Source organism: Triticum urartu, chromosome 2A (genome assembly GCF_056163025.1).
Source record: "Triticum urartu cultivar PI428250 chromosome 2A, HENAU_Tu73, whole genome shotgun sequence".
NCBI lineage: Eukaryota > Viridiplantae > Streptophyta > Magnoliopsida > Poales > Poaceae > Triticum > Triticum urartu.
This window is the reverse complement of record NC_141874.1, coordinates 648,451,663-648,467,039: the sequence shown is the minus strand read 5'-3', so window position 1 is coordinate 648,467,039 and position 15,377 is coordinate 648,451,663. Positions and strand designations below refer to the sequence as shown.

At 43.1% G+C, this 15,377-nt stretch overlaps 1 protein-coding gene across 1 annotated transcript; it reads right to left on the bottom strand.

The window, feature by feature from the left end:
* Positions 1 to 3,953: 3,953 nt before the first annotated feature.
* LOC125539405 (serine carboxypeptidase-like 18) lies at positions 3,954 to 13,242 on the bottom strand. The gene is made up of 13 exons (XM_048702847.2): positions 12,991 to 13,242; positions 12,710 to 12,855; positions 12,551 to 12,627; positions 12,334 to 12,456; positions 12,119 to 12,221; positions 10,482 to 10,519; positions 7,080 to 7,181; positions 6,874 to 6,957; positions 6,591 to 6,773; positions 6,307 to 6,500; positions 6,104 to 6,217; positions 4,358 to 4,403; positions 3,954 to 4,267 (listed from the first exon to the last, which is right to left on the bottom strand). Exons 1-13 carry the CDS (start codon positions 13,209 to 13,211, stop codon positions 4,184 to 4,186), a joined length of 1,515 nt encoding a protein of 504 aa, XP_048558804.2. The 5' UTR covers positions 13,212 to 13,242; the 3' UTR covers positions 3,954 to 4,183.
* Between the last annotated feature and the right edge of the window lie 2,135 nt (positions 13,243 to 15,377).

The window sequence follows — 15,377 nt, the reverse complement described above, 5'->3', positions numbered from 1 at the left end:
TGCGCGCGCCACATTGGATCATCGCCAGCGAGGTCCTCCATCGCTTTTTGCCACCCTAGGCTGCTCTCCATGGCGGCGATGGTTGGCGAGAGTTTCGAAGGGGAGGGGATTGGGGAGGGGAGTTCGAAGCGACGCCGAGTGGGAGTGGGGCGAGTGAGCGGTGGCGAGGATAGTGGGCGGTGGGTATATGCAATGAATGGCAGTTAGGGGGCGATGGGCAGGGGAATATACAACATAGTTAGGTGCCTGCATCTCATCAGGATCTCTACTCATAGCACACTGCCATAGCACACTACAGGTCCTGGGTTCGAGCTGCAGGCAAAACATTTTTTTTCTTGTTTTAATTATTTTAGTGTGTACTTGTGTGTACTGAAACTGCGGTATTGAAATATTTCAGTATCATAAATTCTAAGTTTACATAAACTCCAGAAAGTAGCATAAATGCCAACCATCATAAGACACGTATCACTTTTATCCAATTTCCCAATCCACACGGCAAATATATTTTCCATGTTGTCTGTCATGCATCCCAAAAGAACATTTCATCAGCATCCACAACATCTTTGCGACAGAACAATGGAAAAAAAGATGGTCAATGTCTTCATCTCTTCCACAAAAAGAGCAATTGCTATCTCCAAGCCACAACCATTTTTGTCAAGTTATTCTTGGTGAGGATGCTATGTAGCAATACAAGCCAGAAGAAAACTTTCAATCTGGGAGGCATTTTAACTTTCACCCGTATTTTTAGCCTTGCTGACCTCTGAGCATTTCAGTAGGTCATACTTATTTCAATTAAACCATCCTCTTATTCACCCCCATATTTTTAGTCTTGCATACCTCTAAGCATTTTTTTGCCTTATTTCATGATTTATTATACTACCATCAATGGTACAAACATTGACAATCATATTGATGCTTATTTGACATATATCACTACTAAAATGTGGATTTAACTTATAAGGTATGCATTAGTAGATACCTGCATTACCCGAAATTGCACTAGTGAAATTGCACTACTGAAATATTTCAGTGTCTACCTGTCTCTATTGAAACTACACTACTGAAATATTTCACTGTCTACCTGTGTGTACTGAAACTGCACAATTGAAATATTTCACTGTCTACCTGTGTGTATTGAAACTGCACTACTGAAATATTTCAGTGTCTACCAGTTTGTACTGAAATTGAACTACTGAAATATTTCCGTGTCTACCAGTGTGTACTGAAAATGAACTACTGAAATATATCAGAAGCTACAACTGTCTACTGAACTTGCGGCACTGGAATATTTCAGTGTCTACCCGAGTCTACCACTATAAAACTGTCTACTGAACTTGTGTACTGAACTTGCAGTACTGAAACGTAATTTATTCTTTGCAACTAATTAAGCTACCATCCAGAGGCTATGAATTGAAGTAGATGTGCACTTGAATAGATAGAAGAACGCTAAAAAGAAAGGGAAAATACGTGCAGTAGCAACATATTATAGAGAATCAAATTAACCAAGTGGCAAGTAATGATTTACAAATCAAGAATCTTATCCTAAACAACGCTACCGCCGGCGTTCAGGCGAGGAGAGCGGTGAGGGAAGCGTGGAGAACAGCGGGGAAGCGACGTCGCGACCACTGTCCTCCTCCTCTTGCGCTTCGAAGTCTCCGGTGACTCGGTTGGGGGCTGCACAATCTCCAATGGCACCTCATACAGGGTGGCTTCCTGATCCTCTGGATGCTCTACCCTGGATCTGTACGCCCACCACCTTCTCCTGACCCACTCCTTGGGGGGATTCGTCTGCTCCATCGACCAGAGGAGGACCTTGACGAACTCCACCGGTACTGCTGGCGGGGGGACAGAGCACCAAATTCTCACTCTTCTTCATATGCTTGACCATGGTTTGCGTCGTCCAGGACATCTGTCGTCTGTTGTCAAACCAAGAACATATCTCGCTCAACTTGGCCATCTTGACATGGTCGCCGCCGGCGATCTGCACGATCTCCTCCTCCATCGGCGTGGCAAAGTTGGCCTTCTCGCCGCCGGCGATCTGCTCGATCTGCTGCTCCATCGAGGCTGGCTTGGATGGAAGAGGGGGGTGGATGTGGAAGAGGAGACGAGCAAAGTTGCGGCGGCGAGGATGAGGAGATGGCTGCGGTGGATTTGGAATGCAGGAGAGGGAGGAGATGGTTGTGGTGGATCTGGAATGCAGGAGAGGGAGGAGATGGTTGCGGTTGTGTAATGGCGATGGAAGAGGAGAGGACCCTGGCGGCGGTTCTGGATTGGATGAGACGGGCGGCACGTGGAAAATTTTCCTATGACTAAAATGCCCCTAGATTAAAATGTGTCCACACATTGTCATTAGTACCGGCCCCACAAGTTGTAATACTTTCGAATACTTTCATCTGAGTACTACCCAGTACTATGTATATATGTGCCGTTAGATTGAGACAAATGAACGGCTCCAAAAAAGCCCAACCACTGTAAAACTTGTATATATATATTCCTCAACATGTTGTGGATTCCAATAACATCTTTGGTGTCAACCTTTTTTGTTGTTGAAAAAAGTGTGTACTGATGGTCTTTTTTAAAATAATAATGGACAATTTTAATCCACATATGTCTATGCTTCATGATGTTCTTGGGTTCCTATTCAGGTACAATGAGAACGGTCACCCACGTATATTTTAGGGCATCTGCTATATGGAAATTGAGGTGCACATCTTTCAGATGGATCTGAAGTATCACTATACTTTCACATCTTTCATCTATGGATACTGATGTCTTGGTTGCTCTTTTACTGTTAGATAGAGTAACCAGGGACATTAAAAAATGTACTGGAAATAAAGCCTGCATTACTAAGAGTACGGGGAAACAAAAGAATTAGCACGATAAAAAAGATGGAAATACATGGTGGAATCCTTCTACCACAGACATATGACTTTGGCAAACTTTCAAGTTTCATATTCTTAACCATGACTCCACGACATTATCTTCAATTTTAAGTAGTTTTTTATTAAGAAAAGTATACTTTTTGTCCCTTAATTTTTTACGGAGTCTAGATTTGGTCCCTCAACTATCAAACCAGACAACTTGTACCTTCAACTTTTAAAACCAGACAAGTTTCATCCTCCTCCCGTTTTTTACTGGTTTTGATGCTGGCTCATCCCGGTTTTGACCTATTCATGCTGACGTGGCAAAGAAACCCCAAATTGACTTCCCGATTCCTCGCTCTCTACACGGCGTCTGCGGGCAGGGAGCAAGCTGCTGCTGGTGGTGATCTCAGACAGCATGAGCGCGGCGCCAGGAGAGGGGATCGCCGCGGCTCGACCTGCTCGTCGCCTGGATGGAGCACGTCGCCGTCATGGCCGGACTGGGGCACCTCGTGGCTGTGGTGGTACTCGCCGTCGTCGCCGGCCTTCACGCGGGGACGCGGTCCAACGCTTGGATCCAGCAGCGTGGTGAAGAGGCGGTGGTGCTGACCTGCCCACACCGCTCGTCCGCAAGCTCACGCTCGGCACGCACCACGCCGTCGAGCGCAACCCGGATCCATCCCTCGCATCGTATTTCCTGTTGCTCAGCGCCTGGGACCCCATGCGCCGGCGGCGCCGCATCACTTCCCGGCGTGCCTTCATGCGAAAACTCAGGCACGAGGAGAAGACGTGGTGGTACGTGGTACTTACTAGTTAGCTGGGCCACCAATGGTGGCAGCACTGGCTCGTCAACGGTTGTGCCCTGGTGCAGCGATTGTCAATTGTTTGACGAAATGTCTAGACCGGAGATGGATGAAGAGAAATAGAAATATTGCCACCTAGACATGACCCGGTCAAAATAATGCTGAGTTGGCATGGATACCACTTCAGTTGAGTCAGGGGACCAAATGTGTCCGGTTTCAAGAATTGAGGATGCAAGTTGTCCGGTTTTGTAGTTGAGGAATCAAATCTAAACTTCGTCAAAAGTTGAGGGACAAAAAATATACTTTTCTCTTTTTTATTTGATACCATACAATTTATGGTAATTCATGTTGTTTCTCAATAGTTCTTTGGCTACTTCGCTATCAAAGGATCTCTTCTCTCCATTCTCCACTCTGTATCTTTATCCAAATTTGTACTGTAGATTTACACAGGTTCTCGCCGCGCCTTCCGCCTGCTAGTATGTATGCTAGACCTACTAGATGATGTCACATACAGGAGGACTAGAGTGGCTGGTGCAGTACCCAACGGCTGAACATGGCGTAGCACCGCTCGGGCTCATACTGAGGCGCCGTGTGCCCAGCTCCCTGCAAACGCCAATCCGCAACCGCAGCTTAAAATCGGGCAACCCATCAATGGCCACGCGCGCCACATACGCACACAGAAAATGTTCCTACCTTTACGGTCGCGAAGGTCATGTTGTTAGAGTAAGTTATGGTGAATCTGCATGCAAACCCAACCCAGGTAAGAGAAAGCAGAGGAATCACTGTCAGCTAGTGAAAGAAAAATAGTAAATTCTGGTTTTTACCCTCTATTCTGATATTTTTAACACTAATTACCCTATTTAGCGAGATTTTGTCCGTTTTATCCCATTTAGCAAAAGTTCTGCCAGAATTTACCCTGTTTAGCGAGATTTTGTGTTCTGGCCGACAAGTTTCAATTGTCTGGTCCAGCTGGCATGCCACATCAATGGTTTTTTATTGCCTATTTTTCTCCCTGCCGAACCAGTCCTCGTAGCTTCTACCGACCAGGACAGCCTGATGGTGATCACTCGCATCGCGTCCAACGCACAACGTGCGAGTCGGCCGAGCGGTGAGCGCCATGCTCGCCTCTACTCGGTACTCGCTTGCGTTGCTCGCCCCCAATCGTTGCTCAGGATTGTCAAGCAGCGGCAACGATGACGGCGACGGTGGCGGGTGCTGAGGTCCTGGCCATGCGCTTTCATACCTCCTCGGGCCGGGCTGTATGGCCACAACATCATGGCAAGAAATGACCTCGTGGAATCCGATGGTCCCGTCAAGTTCGCTAACGTCGGCGTAGTCCTCTGAATTTGATATACTTAAAAAACTAATCATGTATGTGATCGCATCAGGTTGTGCTTAGTTCTTCTTCCTACTTTGGCGACATAGCAGGGACCCTATTAGTCTGTGCTCAGTTGATGGCGGTTCTATGGCGACGTCTGGTCCAACAAATCAGCGAGGTTGATGAACAAACAAGCCCTCTCAGTCATACCCCATTCCACATGATTTTGACCATCTCTATTACAGCAATTTGTGTATTCTAAAATTTTCCTGACTCATGCATTTGCTGGTTAGGCGTTTAATTCGAACAAAATTAAGATGCTTATTAGAAGATCATGTCTATATATATCACCCTTCTGTAATTGAGGTACATTGATTTAAAGTGTTTTTTAACATTTTGAATATTGGAATTCTTTTACTTCTTCAGTTTGATAAACCTTTATCAGAATATATTTTAGAGTAACCTAGATCTCCTTCAGTGGTTGTAAGGCGCATAGATGGAGGATGATTTTTGTGGTTTGTGACAGCTCCTGGAAGTGATGGAGGACAAGATGATGTTAGCATCCTAGATGGAGAGCTTTGCAAGGTGTAGGAGCTAAGAAAGGTGAAGACTGACAAGGTGTATGTGCCACTGCTACTGTTTGGTGTATTCTGAAACTTCTGCAGTTGTGAACTAGTGAAGCTATCTATACATGTGATGTTATTCAACTGTACTATAAGGTCCTGGTGCTATCTATAAATGGGAAGCATCATTCAACTTGTTTTCAACATGTGAACCCGGAGCAATCTGTAGTCTATATTAATAAATTTTGATAGTAGTGTATTTCCATGATCTGTTGCAAATAATAGGAGAATGATCTGATTTATAAATAATAGGAGAATACTATCAACTCCAAAAATATCAAACATGGTAACACAATTGGACCAGCATGTCAGAATGCTTATAAAATATTAAACTGGGTAAACTGTGGCAACACTTTTGCTAAATTGGGTAAAACGGATGAAATCTCGCTAAACGGGGTAATTATTGTCAAAAATGTAAAAATAGGGGGTAAAAACCGGAATTTACTCAAAGAAAAACGACAGAGCATGCAACGCAACGAGAAGGAAACGAGGACGAACCCGGCAGACTGGCCGTCGAGATGCCACGCCCTCCAGTCGTCGACGACGGGAAAGCCGAGCGACCTCACCCACGCCTGCGTCCCCAGGTGCGGCACAATCGCATCGTGGTCGCCGCTGTAGAGTGTAGACACCAATCAAAAACTCAGTCAGGTTCCGGCTTTCAGCTGATCAAATATCCCTGTTTCAGTATAGCAACTTACTACCTGTACACCAGCGCACGGTAGCCATTGACGGTGACATTCCGGTGGTACTTGATGCTGCTCCCGATGTCCACGGCGTACGGCAGGTCGCCGTCGTGGCACCTCACCCACTCGTCCACGGTGCCGTCCTTGATCCCCAGGGCGTCTCGGGTGAGCGCGTGGTTTGCCCAGAAATACGACAGGTAAGACGTGTAGCTCTGAATCCGTGGCGTGCATACAACTAGGTTAACGGAGGAACGGGAGCCCATGCAATGCTAGAGCTCTGTATGCATGATATGCCGACTTACATAACAGCCAATTGGTACACGAGGTGGCGGATGCTTCACTCGCCTCCCCGTCACGATCACTGTTTCCTCGCTTAGGATCTTCCGAATAGCACTAGCTGACTTGTCCGTCTGGGTGCCTGGTCCAGGGGATACAAGATAGCAATCGTCTAACAAAATTTGTGCCGTCATAACTTCGGAGCGTAGCTGCAATTTGAATTGGGAAACACCACATAACCTTCAGTCAAGTAATAACTGGGACTTGGTGCGCAGCTTGAATGTATTTTGTAGGATATCTTGTTCTTACATTGTTGAAAGTGCCCAGAGCTTGGGCACACGGTGTATTTGTAGGTTTCCTGTAGTCTTCTCCTTGGCAATGCTCCAATATCGTCTTCCAGGATGAAGAAAAACAGACAGACAGACAGACAGAGAGTAGCATGCATATCACTCGGAGTGCAGAACTTTGTGTGTGCATGCAGACATATGGACACGGATCTAGATGGGTTTAATTACCTCATATAATTGATCTGGTATTATACCAACTCCATGAGCATATGACACTTTCGAGCTTTCATCAATGATTTCACCCGTCATCGGGTTGCCTACCAAATAGCCCTGGAAGAGTGAAGAAACTTGCATAAATATGACATGCATATGCAACAAACTCTTTTTTTGTATATTAGTTTTATCGTAAGTCAGATTTATAAAATTTAATCAAATTATTTAAAAAATATCAACATAAATGACACCAAATAAATATAATATAAAAGATATTTCATGATGAATTTCATGATACTAATTTGATATTGTTAATAGTAATATATATATATATATATATTTATATTTAAATTGGTTAAACTTTTAAAAGGTTGACTTTAGATAAAACTAATAGGCCAAGGAAAAAATGAAGGGAGTATTAAAGTATAGACAAATGTGTTGTGTGCAACAAAAGACTATTAACTTTAGCTACAATTGTAGTTGGTCTACAACACCGATGTGCTCATTTAGAGCATAATCACAGAAGGACCCGATATATTCATGTACTCCCTTTGTTTCTTTCTACTTTGTATATAAGTTTTGTCTTAAGTCAAACTTCATCAAGTTTGACCAAGATTGTCAAAAAAAATATCAACATTCACAATATGAAATCAATATCATTAGATGCATCACAGAAAAAACTTTATATTGTATATCAATACCAAATCAATATCATCTGGTCAAAATTTACGAGTTTGACTTAAGACAAATTTTATTTGTGAAGTAAAAAAGGAAACGGAGGAAGGTAACAATGGAGTTCTTTTATGTGCACACTTATAACATGAAGTACTATCATTAAATTTGGAAATATAACATTTAGCGTCCACAACACTCGCTCCCTTTTGGTTTTGTAGGCATATCTCAAAAGACTAGAATTTTCAATTTGTAATAACCTTTACTTTTAGAATAAGCAAAACATTAATTGTAGTCATATTAATTTCGATTCTTATTTTGGTTTTAAGTACGGAATCAGCCAATGCTTGAATTAGGGCCGACAATGCATGCTGGACTAATACGTGTTCAAACATTTATTATGTTCTCCTTGATTAGGCCTCTACCAATGCACAACTACTTAGATGAGGTGCTAAGTGCATGAAAAAGCTTAGCAACTAAACTCTTCATGCATAGGTGTTGACATCATTTCTTTGTGGGGTCATCAAAGTGTTCTCTTTCCTACGTTAGCTTTTCACCTATGTGGCACCTAAGGGCATGGCCAACGCTCCAAGTTGGACGGCTGCTCCATAGAAAAAGCTGATGATGTGGAAGAGAGAGGGGGAAAAGCTAGTGCTTGAAGAGAAGAACGGGATCTTGCAGAGGAGGCCGGTGCTTCATCCAAAAAAGTGAAATAAAGCGAAAGAGAAGAGCTGGCTGTGAGAGAAGTGATGCATGTGTAAAAGAAAAAGTAAGAGAGATACTAAGGAAAATGATGGAGATGTGGTCCGGCCAAGCTATGGCTGCTTTGGGGATAGAAAAATTATACGGTGGTTGCAACCTACATGGCAGATGGGGCAGCTACATGGTGCTGCCTCCATTGTACATGCCCTAATAAACTGCAAAAAGAGGGAATACCGGTGGAGCCACGTGAAAGATATGGTCATCGCACAGAATGAGAAGGAAGACATGTCGGCTCCATTTGAGACTTAAAGATTATTGATCATAGGTTCTTTCATTAAATGAAATCTATATACTACCTCCATCCGGGTTTATTAGGCACCCTTGTGTATTTTGGATTTAACTTTGACTTCCTATTTGACTAAAAAAACACAAAGTGTATGTTATAAAAAGTATGATGTTAGATTTCTATTTGAAAGAGATTTTTAACGGTATAATTTTTGTGAAATAGAATTTACATTTTATTAGTTAAAATCCATGGTCAAATCATGACCTAAAAAGGGGCCTAATAAACCCGGACAGAGGGAGTATCATTTATAGATAAAGCCCTACTATAAGTCATTAATTGCTATTTTCTGCGCATGCGAGCTTCCACATTATCCAAATTGTTGTAGCCATTGGATTTGTTGGCCTGATCAACTAACATCCGTCTAAACATGAGAGTCTCTCTACCATGCAACATGCATCATGGATTTTAAATGCCAGAACATATAATTTATGATATGTTCAACTTTTTTATTTTATTACTGTTTAGTTTAAATCTTAAGGGTGAGTTTATATTGTGTGCAATATTTAGAAATCAAATATCTAATCCTGTGGCAATGCGCGGGGTATCATCTAGTATATACATAAGAGAGTGATTCCCACTACTTCTAATCATCTTAATATGCATGCTTCCACATCATCAAAATTGTTGTAGCTACTAGATTTACTAACTTGATCCACTAGCATCCGTTCGATCTACGCATGAGAATCCTCTACCATGCAACATGCATTAGTGTGTTTTAAGTGGGTACTAAATCATATTTCATTTAATTGTGACATGCAAAACTTTTCATCTTAAGACTTTTTTTTGCTTACTCAAGAATCTCCCACACTTTAAATTGTAAGGACTGAATTTGTATGCTATACTATATTTAGAAACTATATATCTAATTTCACAGCAATGCGCAGGGTATCGTCTAGTTGATAAAACAATCATGTTTGATCTGTCTCACTGTTTGTCTGCTCCTGGAAAAACTCATCGGCCCCGCCCTCTTTGGATCACTTTCTTCCACCTAAATAGATTGTTCACACACTTAACTCTTTTTATTTTTGCATCACCCTACTCATATAGGGGTTTTGGATAATAGTTTGATGACATGGTAGACAATTTTTTCTGTATGACATCCATAGAAGTCGCCCAGACGTGGTAACAAATTCACTTGCATCTGTTTGAAGTTTAAGCACGGCATCAGGGTTTCACCGTCTTCTCAACCTCAATCGCTCTTTCACCACTACCGTATAGGCGTACATCACGCTGCTAATCCCCTCTCCTGGTTTTTGTCACCATCTTCTCCAACCCCAACACGTTGATGTTTCCAACGGTGGTGGTTCGTCTCGATGTTTGTTGTTGTTTGTTGTTGGTGATCACTTCGCCATGACATTTGAGGGTCATGCCTTTGTTTTTCATTTTGTTAACAATTCAGTTCTTTTCGTCCTCATGTCTCATCCAGCACTTTACATTATGTTCTTGTGTACATTGAGCTTAATATTGTAATATTTATTATTATTGGAAAAAAATTACAAGCCCCTGCCACTTGGGGTCTCCGACTCATGACGTGGTAGTCCTAACCTCTGGCTTGTGAGATTATATTTTCCGCCCACACAAACAAACATGATAGTGGTACATTGGAACCCTTATAACCAAAAGTGTTCTATTATACCCAAACTCCTAGCGGTAGGTATATACTCCATGGATTTTTTGGGGAAAATTATTGTGGTTACCTTGAGATTAAGGATGGGGCTCCTTCCAGCTTCGATACCTACAGAGTATAAAGCATGGATATAGAGTCAAACTAGGTAAATCGAATCGATTATACATTTAAGAATCTAAAATAGTAAGCCATATTTTTATGGGTTGCAAGTTGCAAGTGCGCAATTAACTGCCATCTCTTTGGCAAGATTCACTTTTCCTTGGATATTATGTCACACAAAGAGATTTGTCTGAACATGTTGGGCCGCTCGGGATGCTACGTCAGAAAGCAAAAATGTCTACCGCGTGAACCAGGAACGTGACATGGAGATAGATCACGATTTTATCACTAGATGCATAGTCCCACGAATGAACAATAGGCAAACCAGCGCATTGATAGAAACTAATAATCCCGCGTCATGACCTAACCGAGTTAGATGAGCCTTTTTTCGAATAGGTAATCAAAGAAATTGTGTTGTAGCATCCTCTGGTTAAAGCCCTGGGCTGAGAGGGTTTCACTGGAACATTCTTCAAATCATGTTGGGACATCATCAAACTTGATGTGGTGGAGGCTATCCTCCACATGGTCAATCTTCACGGGAACTATAAGAGCCTGCTTGTCAACTCGACAAATATCTTACTAGTCTCAAAAAAGTCTGATGTCATGGGGGTGCATGACTACAGGCCAATCAGTCTCATCCATAGCTTGTTAAAAATAATCTTGAATTTGATGGACAATCATTTGGCTCCCTGCTCCCTATCATGATATTCAAGGCCCATAGCACTTTTTTTTCAAAAGAGATGTGTCCACGAGAACTTCCTTCATGTCCAGACTTTCATTCGTGAGGTGCATGCCTCAAATACTACGGGCCTTTTATTGAGCTAGACATATCCAAGGCTTCTGATTATGTCAACTGGGCCTACTTACTAGAGGTTCTCACTCGCATTGCGTTCAGGGCACATTGGAGGCATTAGGTTTGCATGTCCTTGGCATTCTCTACTTCACATGTCCTACTGAACAATAGCCCTGGTTTACCCTTTGAAAATAGTAACAACCTTCACGAGGGGAGACCCACATCATCGTCGACATGGAATAAATTCTCCCCGCATCACCCCTTTTCTGATGGTGCTACATACCATCAGGATGTGTGTGGAGAATGGTGTGGTCCTCGCAGAGTCGGCGCTCGACGGATAGTGGCGTTTCGTCATTGACATGGTCTTTAAGGCTCCATACTGTCTGGACTTCGTCTGGTGAGACAGAATCAATAGAGCTCAGACCTAGATTCCTACCATCTCCTCGAGGATGCGACCCTATGGTTTCTTGGCATGCATGCACGCCGGCGAGTTTTAGTGTCACGTACTTCAGATTTATTCAAGGATTCCACAATGTCGATTGTGGCTCTGAGGCGCTAGTCTGTAGGATAGGTGTATAAAGACTTCTCGGTTGTAATTGATAAGGTCAAGCGGGCTCCAGTAGAAGAGCGGTAAGAACAACACGTCACCACCTCGTTCTGGCGATGGTAATGGTCCTTCGTTGGTCCAGGGATCTCCATGTATTTTCTTTTTATGTTTGGGGCTGCTTTGTGCTTGAAATTTTGTTATAATAGTTCCGGATCATATTCGGGAAAAAAATATACAGCGTGAATATATAGACAGCGTCCATACATACCTTCCGAGATCTTTTGAGCGATAAATGGTACAAGATGTCCAGCAAGGGAGTCTCCTCCGAGGTAGAGAGGATTTGTGAGGAACTTGGGATGGCCAGTGAACCACTAAACGGTGTCACGTGGATTGAACTAATTAGTACTCAATCTCTCAAAGAAAAAAGAACTAACCAGTACTCAGTCGATGTAGACTAATTAGTGGTCGAGGTCGCTACGATACCTTGAGAAGGAGTTCATGGAGCTGCAACGAGGTGGATACTTCCCCGACATCGTAGCCTTCGGGTCGTCTTGAAAAGGAAAATCCAGCCCCAACCGGTGTATCAACGAAAAGGATATTTGCCACCTGCAGATGGACACCGTCAACTAAGAAATGAACCTGCATATGTATGTTCGATGGCCACTACCTAGCAAGCTGTGATGTGCAGAACAAGACCGACCTTGGTCCATGAGTACGGATTGATTCTCAGACGCGGTACGGTGCCATTGTAAGGCTCCGGGACGAACTGGAATGGACCTGCAGTTGTCGTGCATATGTATGGAATAATATGATATAGTGGCGGAGAGCAATATGCTTGAGAATGAGAGAAAAGATGTACCAATCTCTAAGGTGAGGCCGCTGAGCACCGAGCAGCGGTCGCCGCCGGTGAGCCAGAGGAGGAAAGGGGCGTCCTCCGCGCCGGCCTCGGACTCGACGAAGTAGTAGAACAGCTCGGCGCCGTTCTCCTCGTCCACCTCCACGTACCTTGTGATTGAGGAGCATTTGCAGGTTATATAACTTACCCGATGGAGTCGATCAAGGAGATCGTACCTCCTACCCTAGCGCCTTGGCCTTGGTGCGTGGAAAAATAAGCTGAAGAAGAAAGCGAGGCATGGGTACCCGGTCTCGAGGTGGAAGGGGAGGCGACCCGGCAACCCGGGGAGGCTGGTCACCACCTTGGAGCTGGAGGCTGCGCCGGCGACGGCGAACTGTCCCGTGGTAACCACGGTCCAGAGGAAGAAGCAGAGCAGCAGCAGCCCGTCCATTCTACTTCCTTTTGCGATATTTTGGTTGTTATCTGTAAGAGGCTGGTATAGGTTGATGACAGGCCGCCCGTCCATGGCATCGAGACCCGTCACCTGTGGTGGTGGATAAGCGACAAGGCATGGCCCATATACACCACCTGCCGTGGCGGTCCATCAATAATGCGATCCGTATTGATGAACTTATGAACATGATTCAGGTATTCCCTGCTGGTTTTGCAACAGATATCACCATCATGGCAATGCTGGCACATATGGATTCAGAGAAATGCAAAGATTTTTGAAGCAAAAGCTCCTTCCGTTCAGTCTTGGAAAACAGCTCTTGCCAGGGATTTACAATTGGTCATTCTCAGAGTGAGAGTTAAGCACAGAGAAGCTTTTAGTCAGTGGACTGAAGCACATTTGAGTTCATCCTTTTGTCATGGATTTTCCTAGAACTGGGATTGGTTAGTCTGTTAGTTTCTCTCTTTTGTATTTTGTAACCTTGTATATATTGTTTTTAATGAAATTACCATAGAACTATTGTTCTACGGTTTCTGGTTAAAAGAAATAATGCTATCCTTACGGTCTGGTTCATATTTTTTTCCCTTAAAAAAAGACCCTTCCCTAGGAAACATGACATTTGCGAACTTTCATGACAATTTCTTTAGGAACATAAATTGCCACGAAAAACATTCAAAAATGCCGTTCTTTCAAGGAACATTCGCTGGATATCATTACTCCAAAAAAGGTCTAATTTATATATTTTGATTTCATATAAACAAAGGAGCGTGCTACGCGTCAGTCCACTGATCTTCTTCAAAGATCGGCCGGGTCGTGAGCCGTCCGTCTATGATGGTTACCGTACGATTTTCCTCAATTGCAACAAAGTCCTTGTGGTAGTTGCAATAGGACCCTTGTCGTAGACTCGTAGTGCATATCCGGCCCACGGCCGTCAATATTGCCATTGCAACAAAGCCTTTGGAATTGCAACAAGATCCTTCCCTAACCTCCGCGCCTTCCCTGCAGATCATGAGCGCCGCCGGCTCGATCCGCTGCTTCCTGGAGACCCCGTCGTCGGGATCGTGTTCTACGGCAACGACGACGCCATGCATTACCTCGGTCGTGTTGCCTCTGGTGCGTAGCGCCTCTGACCCCTCAGCGTCTGCTCTGCCACCTCGCCTCCACCCGTCGTGGCCAGATCCCATGAGCCGCCTCCGCCAAGCAACCTCGTCCACCTGCCACAGCTTGGGGCCGCCTCCTCCACCTGCCTCGGCTTGGGTACCTCTAGCCTAGCCCGCGCGCGAGCCGTAGCCGCCCTTGCGACAGCGCTCCGGCCAACCACACCTCTTGTTGCGCTGAAGGGGATTGCAACAATGAAAAGGTCCAAAATAAACCTTGAAGTTGTAGACGAAAGCTAAATTAAACCCTAAACTTTGAATCCCTGAAATTGGCACTCTGAACTTGTAATCCCGGTCTATTTTAGACCTAGATCTGTTTGGCACGCGGGAATACAACAATCCAAACCGGGATAACCTGCTACTCTCATGGACGAGAATTTGGGCCGGCCCACTATACCACAACCAGAATTCCTGAAGTTTAAACAATGTTCGCGCATTTTTGAAATTATTCAGAAGTTAAAACATGTTCATGTTTTCTTTTTTTTTGCACAAATACAATTTCCTTTTATGTTTGGAAAAAATGTTTGAAATTTTGAAATTCTATTCACATTTTTAAAAAAACTATCCATGATTACAAAAAAATCACATTTGTTAAAAAATGTTCAGAATTCCAACAGTTTTTCACATGCTATGAAAAATGTTTCGGAGTTTCAATAATTGTGTCAGATTTTTGAAATAATGTTTTTGGAATTTTTTAAATTATTTGTGTTTTGGAAGACACCGAAGCGTCAAACTTCAAAACCATTTTTTTGAGGCAAACAAATATTGAAAACGTAAACAATTTTGGAAATGTCTAAACATTTTATAAAGTATGAGCACTTTTTAGATATGCTGAATACTTAAAAAACTATTTTTTGGAAAACAATCAATTTTGAAAAAGCGAACACTTTTTGAAACATAACTTTTTTTGAAACCAGATTTTTTTGAAAGTCTGAGCACTTTTTAGATTTTTTTTTTTAAAATGGGAACAAAATTTGAGCCTAAACAAATGTGTAAAAAATGTTTTTGACATCTAAAAAATATCACGTGTTTAGAAAAATGTATGTGGCATTTAAAAAAATGAATGTACAATGTAAATAATATT

Excerpts from the sequence above, each read along its gene's own strand:
- LOC125539405 (XM_048702847.2), bottom strand. The coding sequence starts at position 13,211 with ATGGACGGGCGGCCTGTCATCAACCTATACCAGCCTCTTACAGATAAC. Across the intron at positions 12,856-12,990 it reads CCCTTCCACCTCGAGACCGG|GTACGTGGAGGTGGACGAGG; the intron begins GTACCCATGCCT and ends CTCAATCACAAG. Across the intron at positions 6,774-6,873 it reads CTCTGGGCACTTTCAACAAT|CTACGCTCCGAAGTTATGAC; the intron begins GTAAGAACAAGA and ends TTCAAATTGCAG.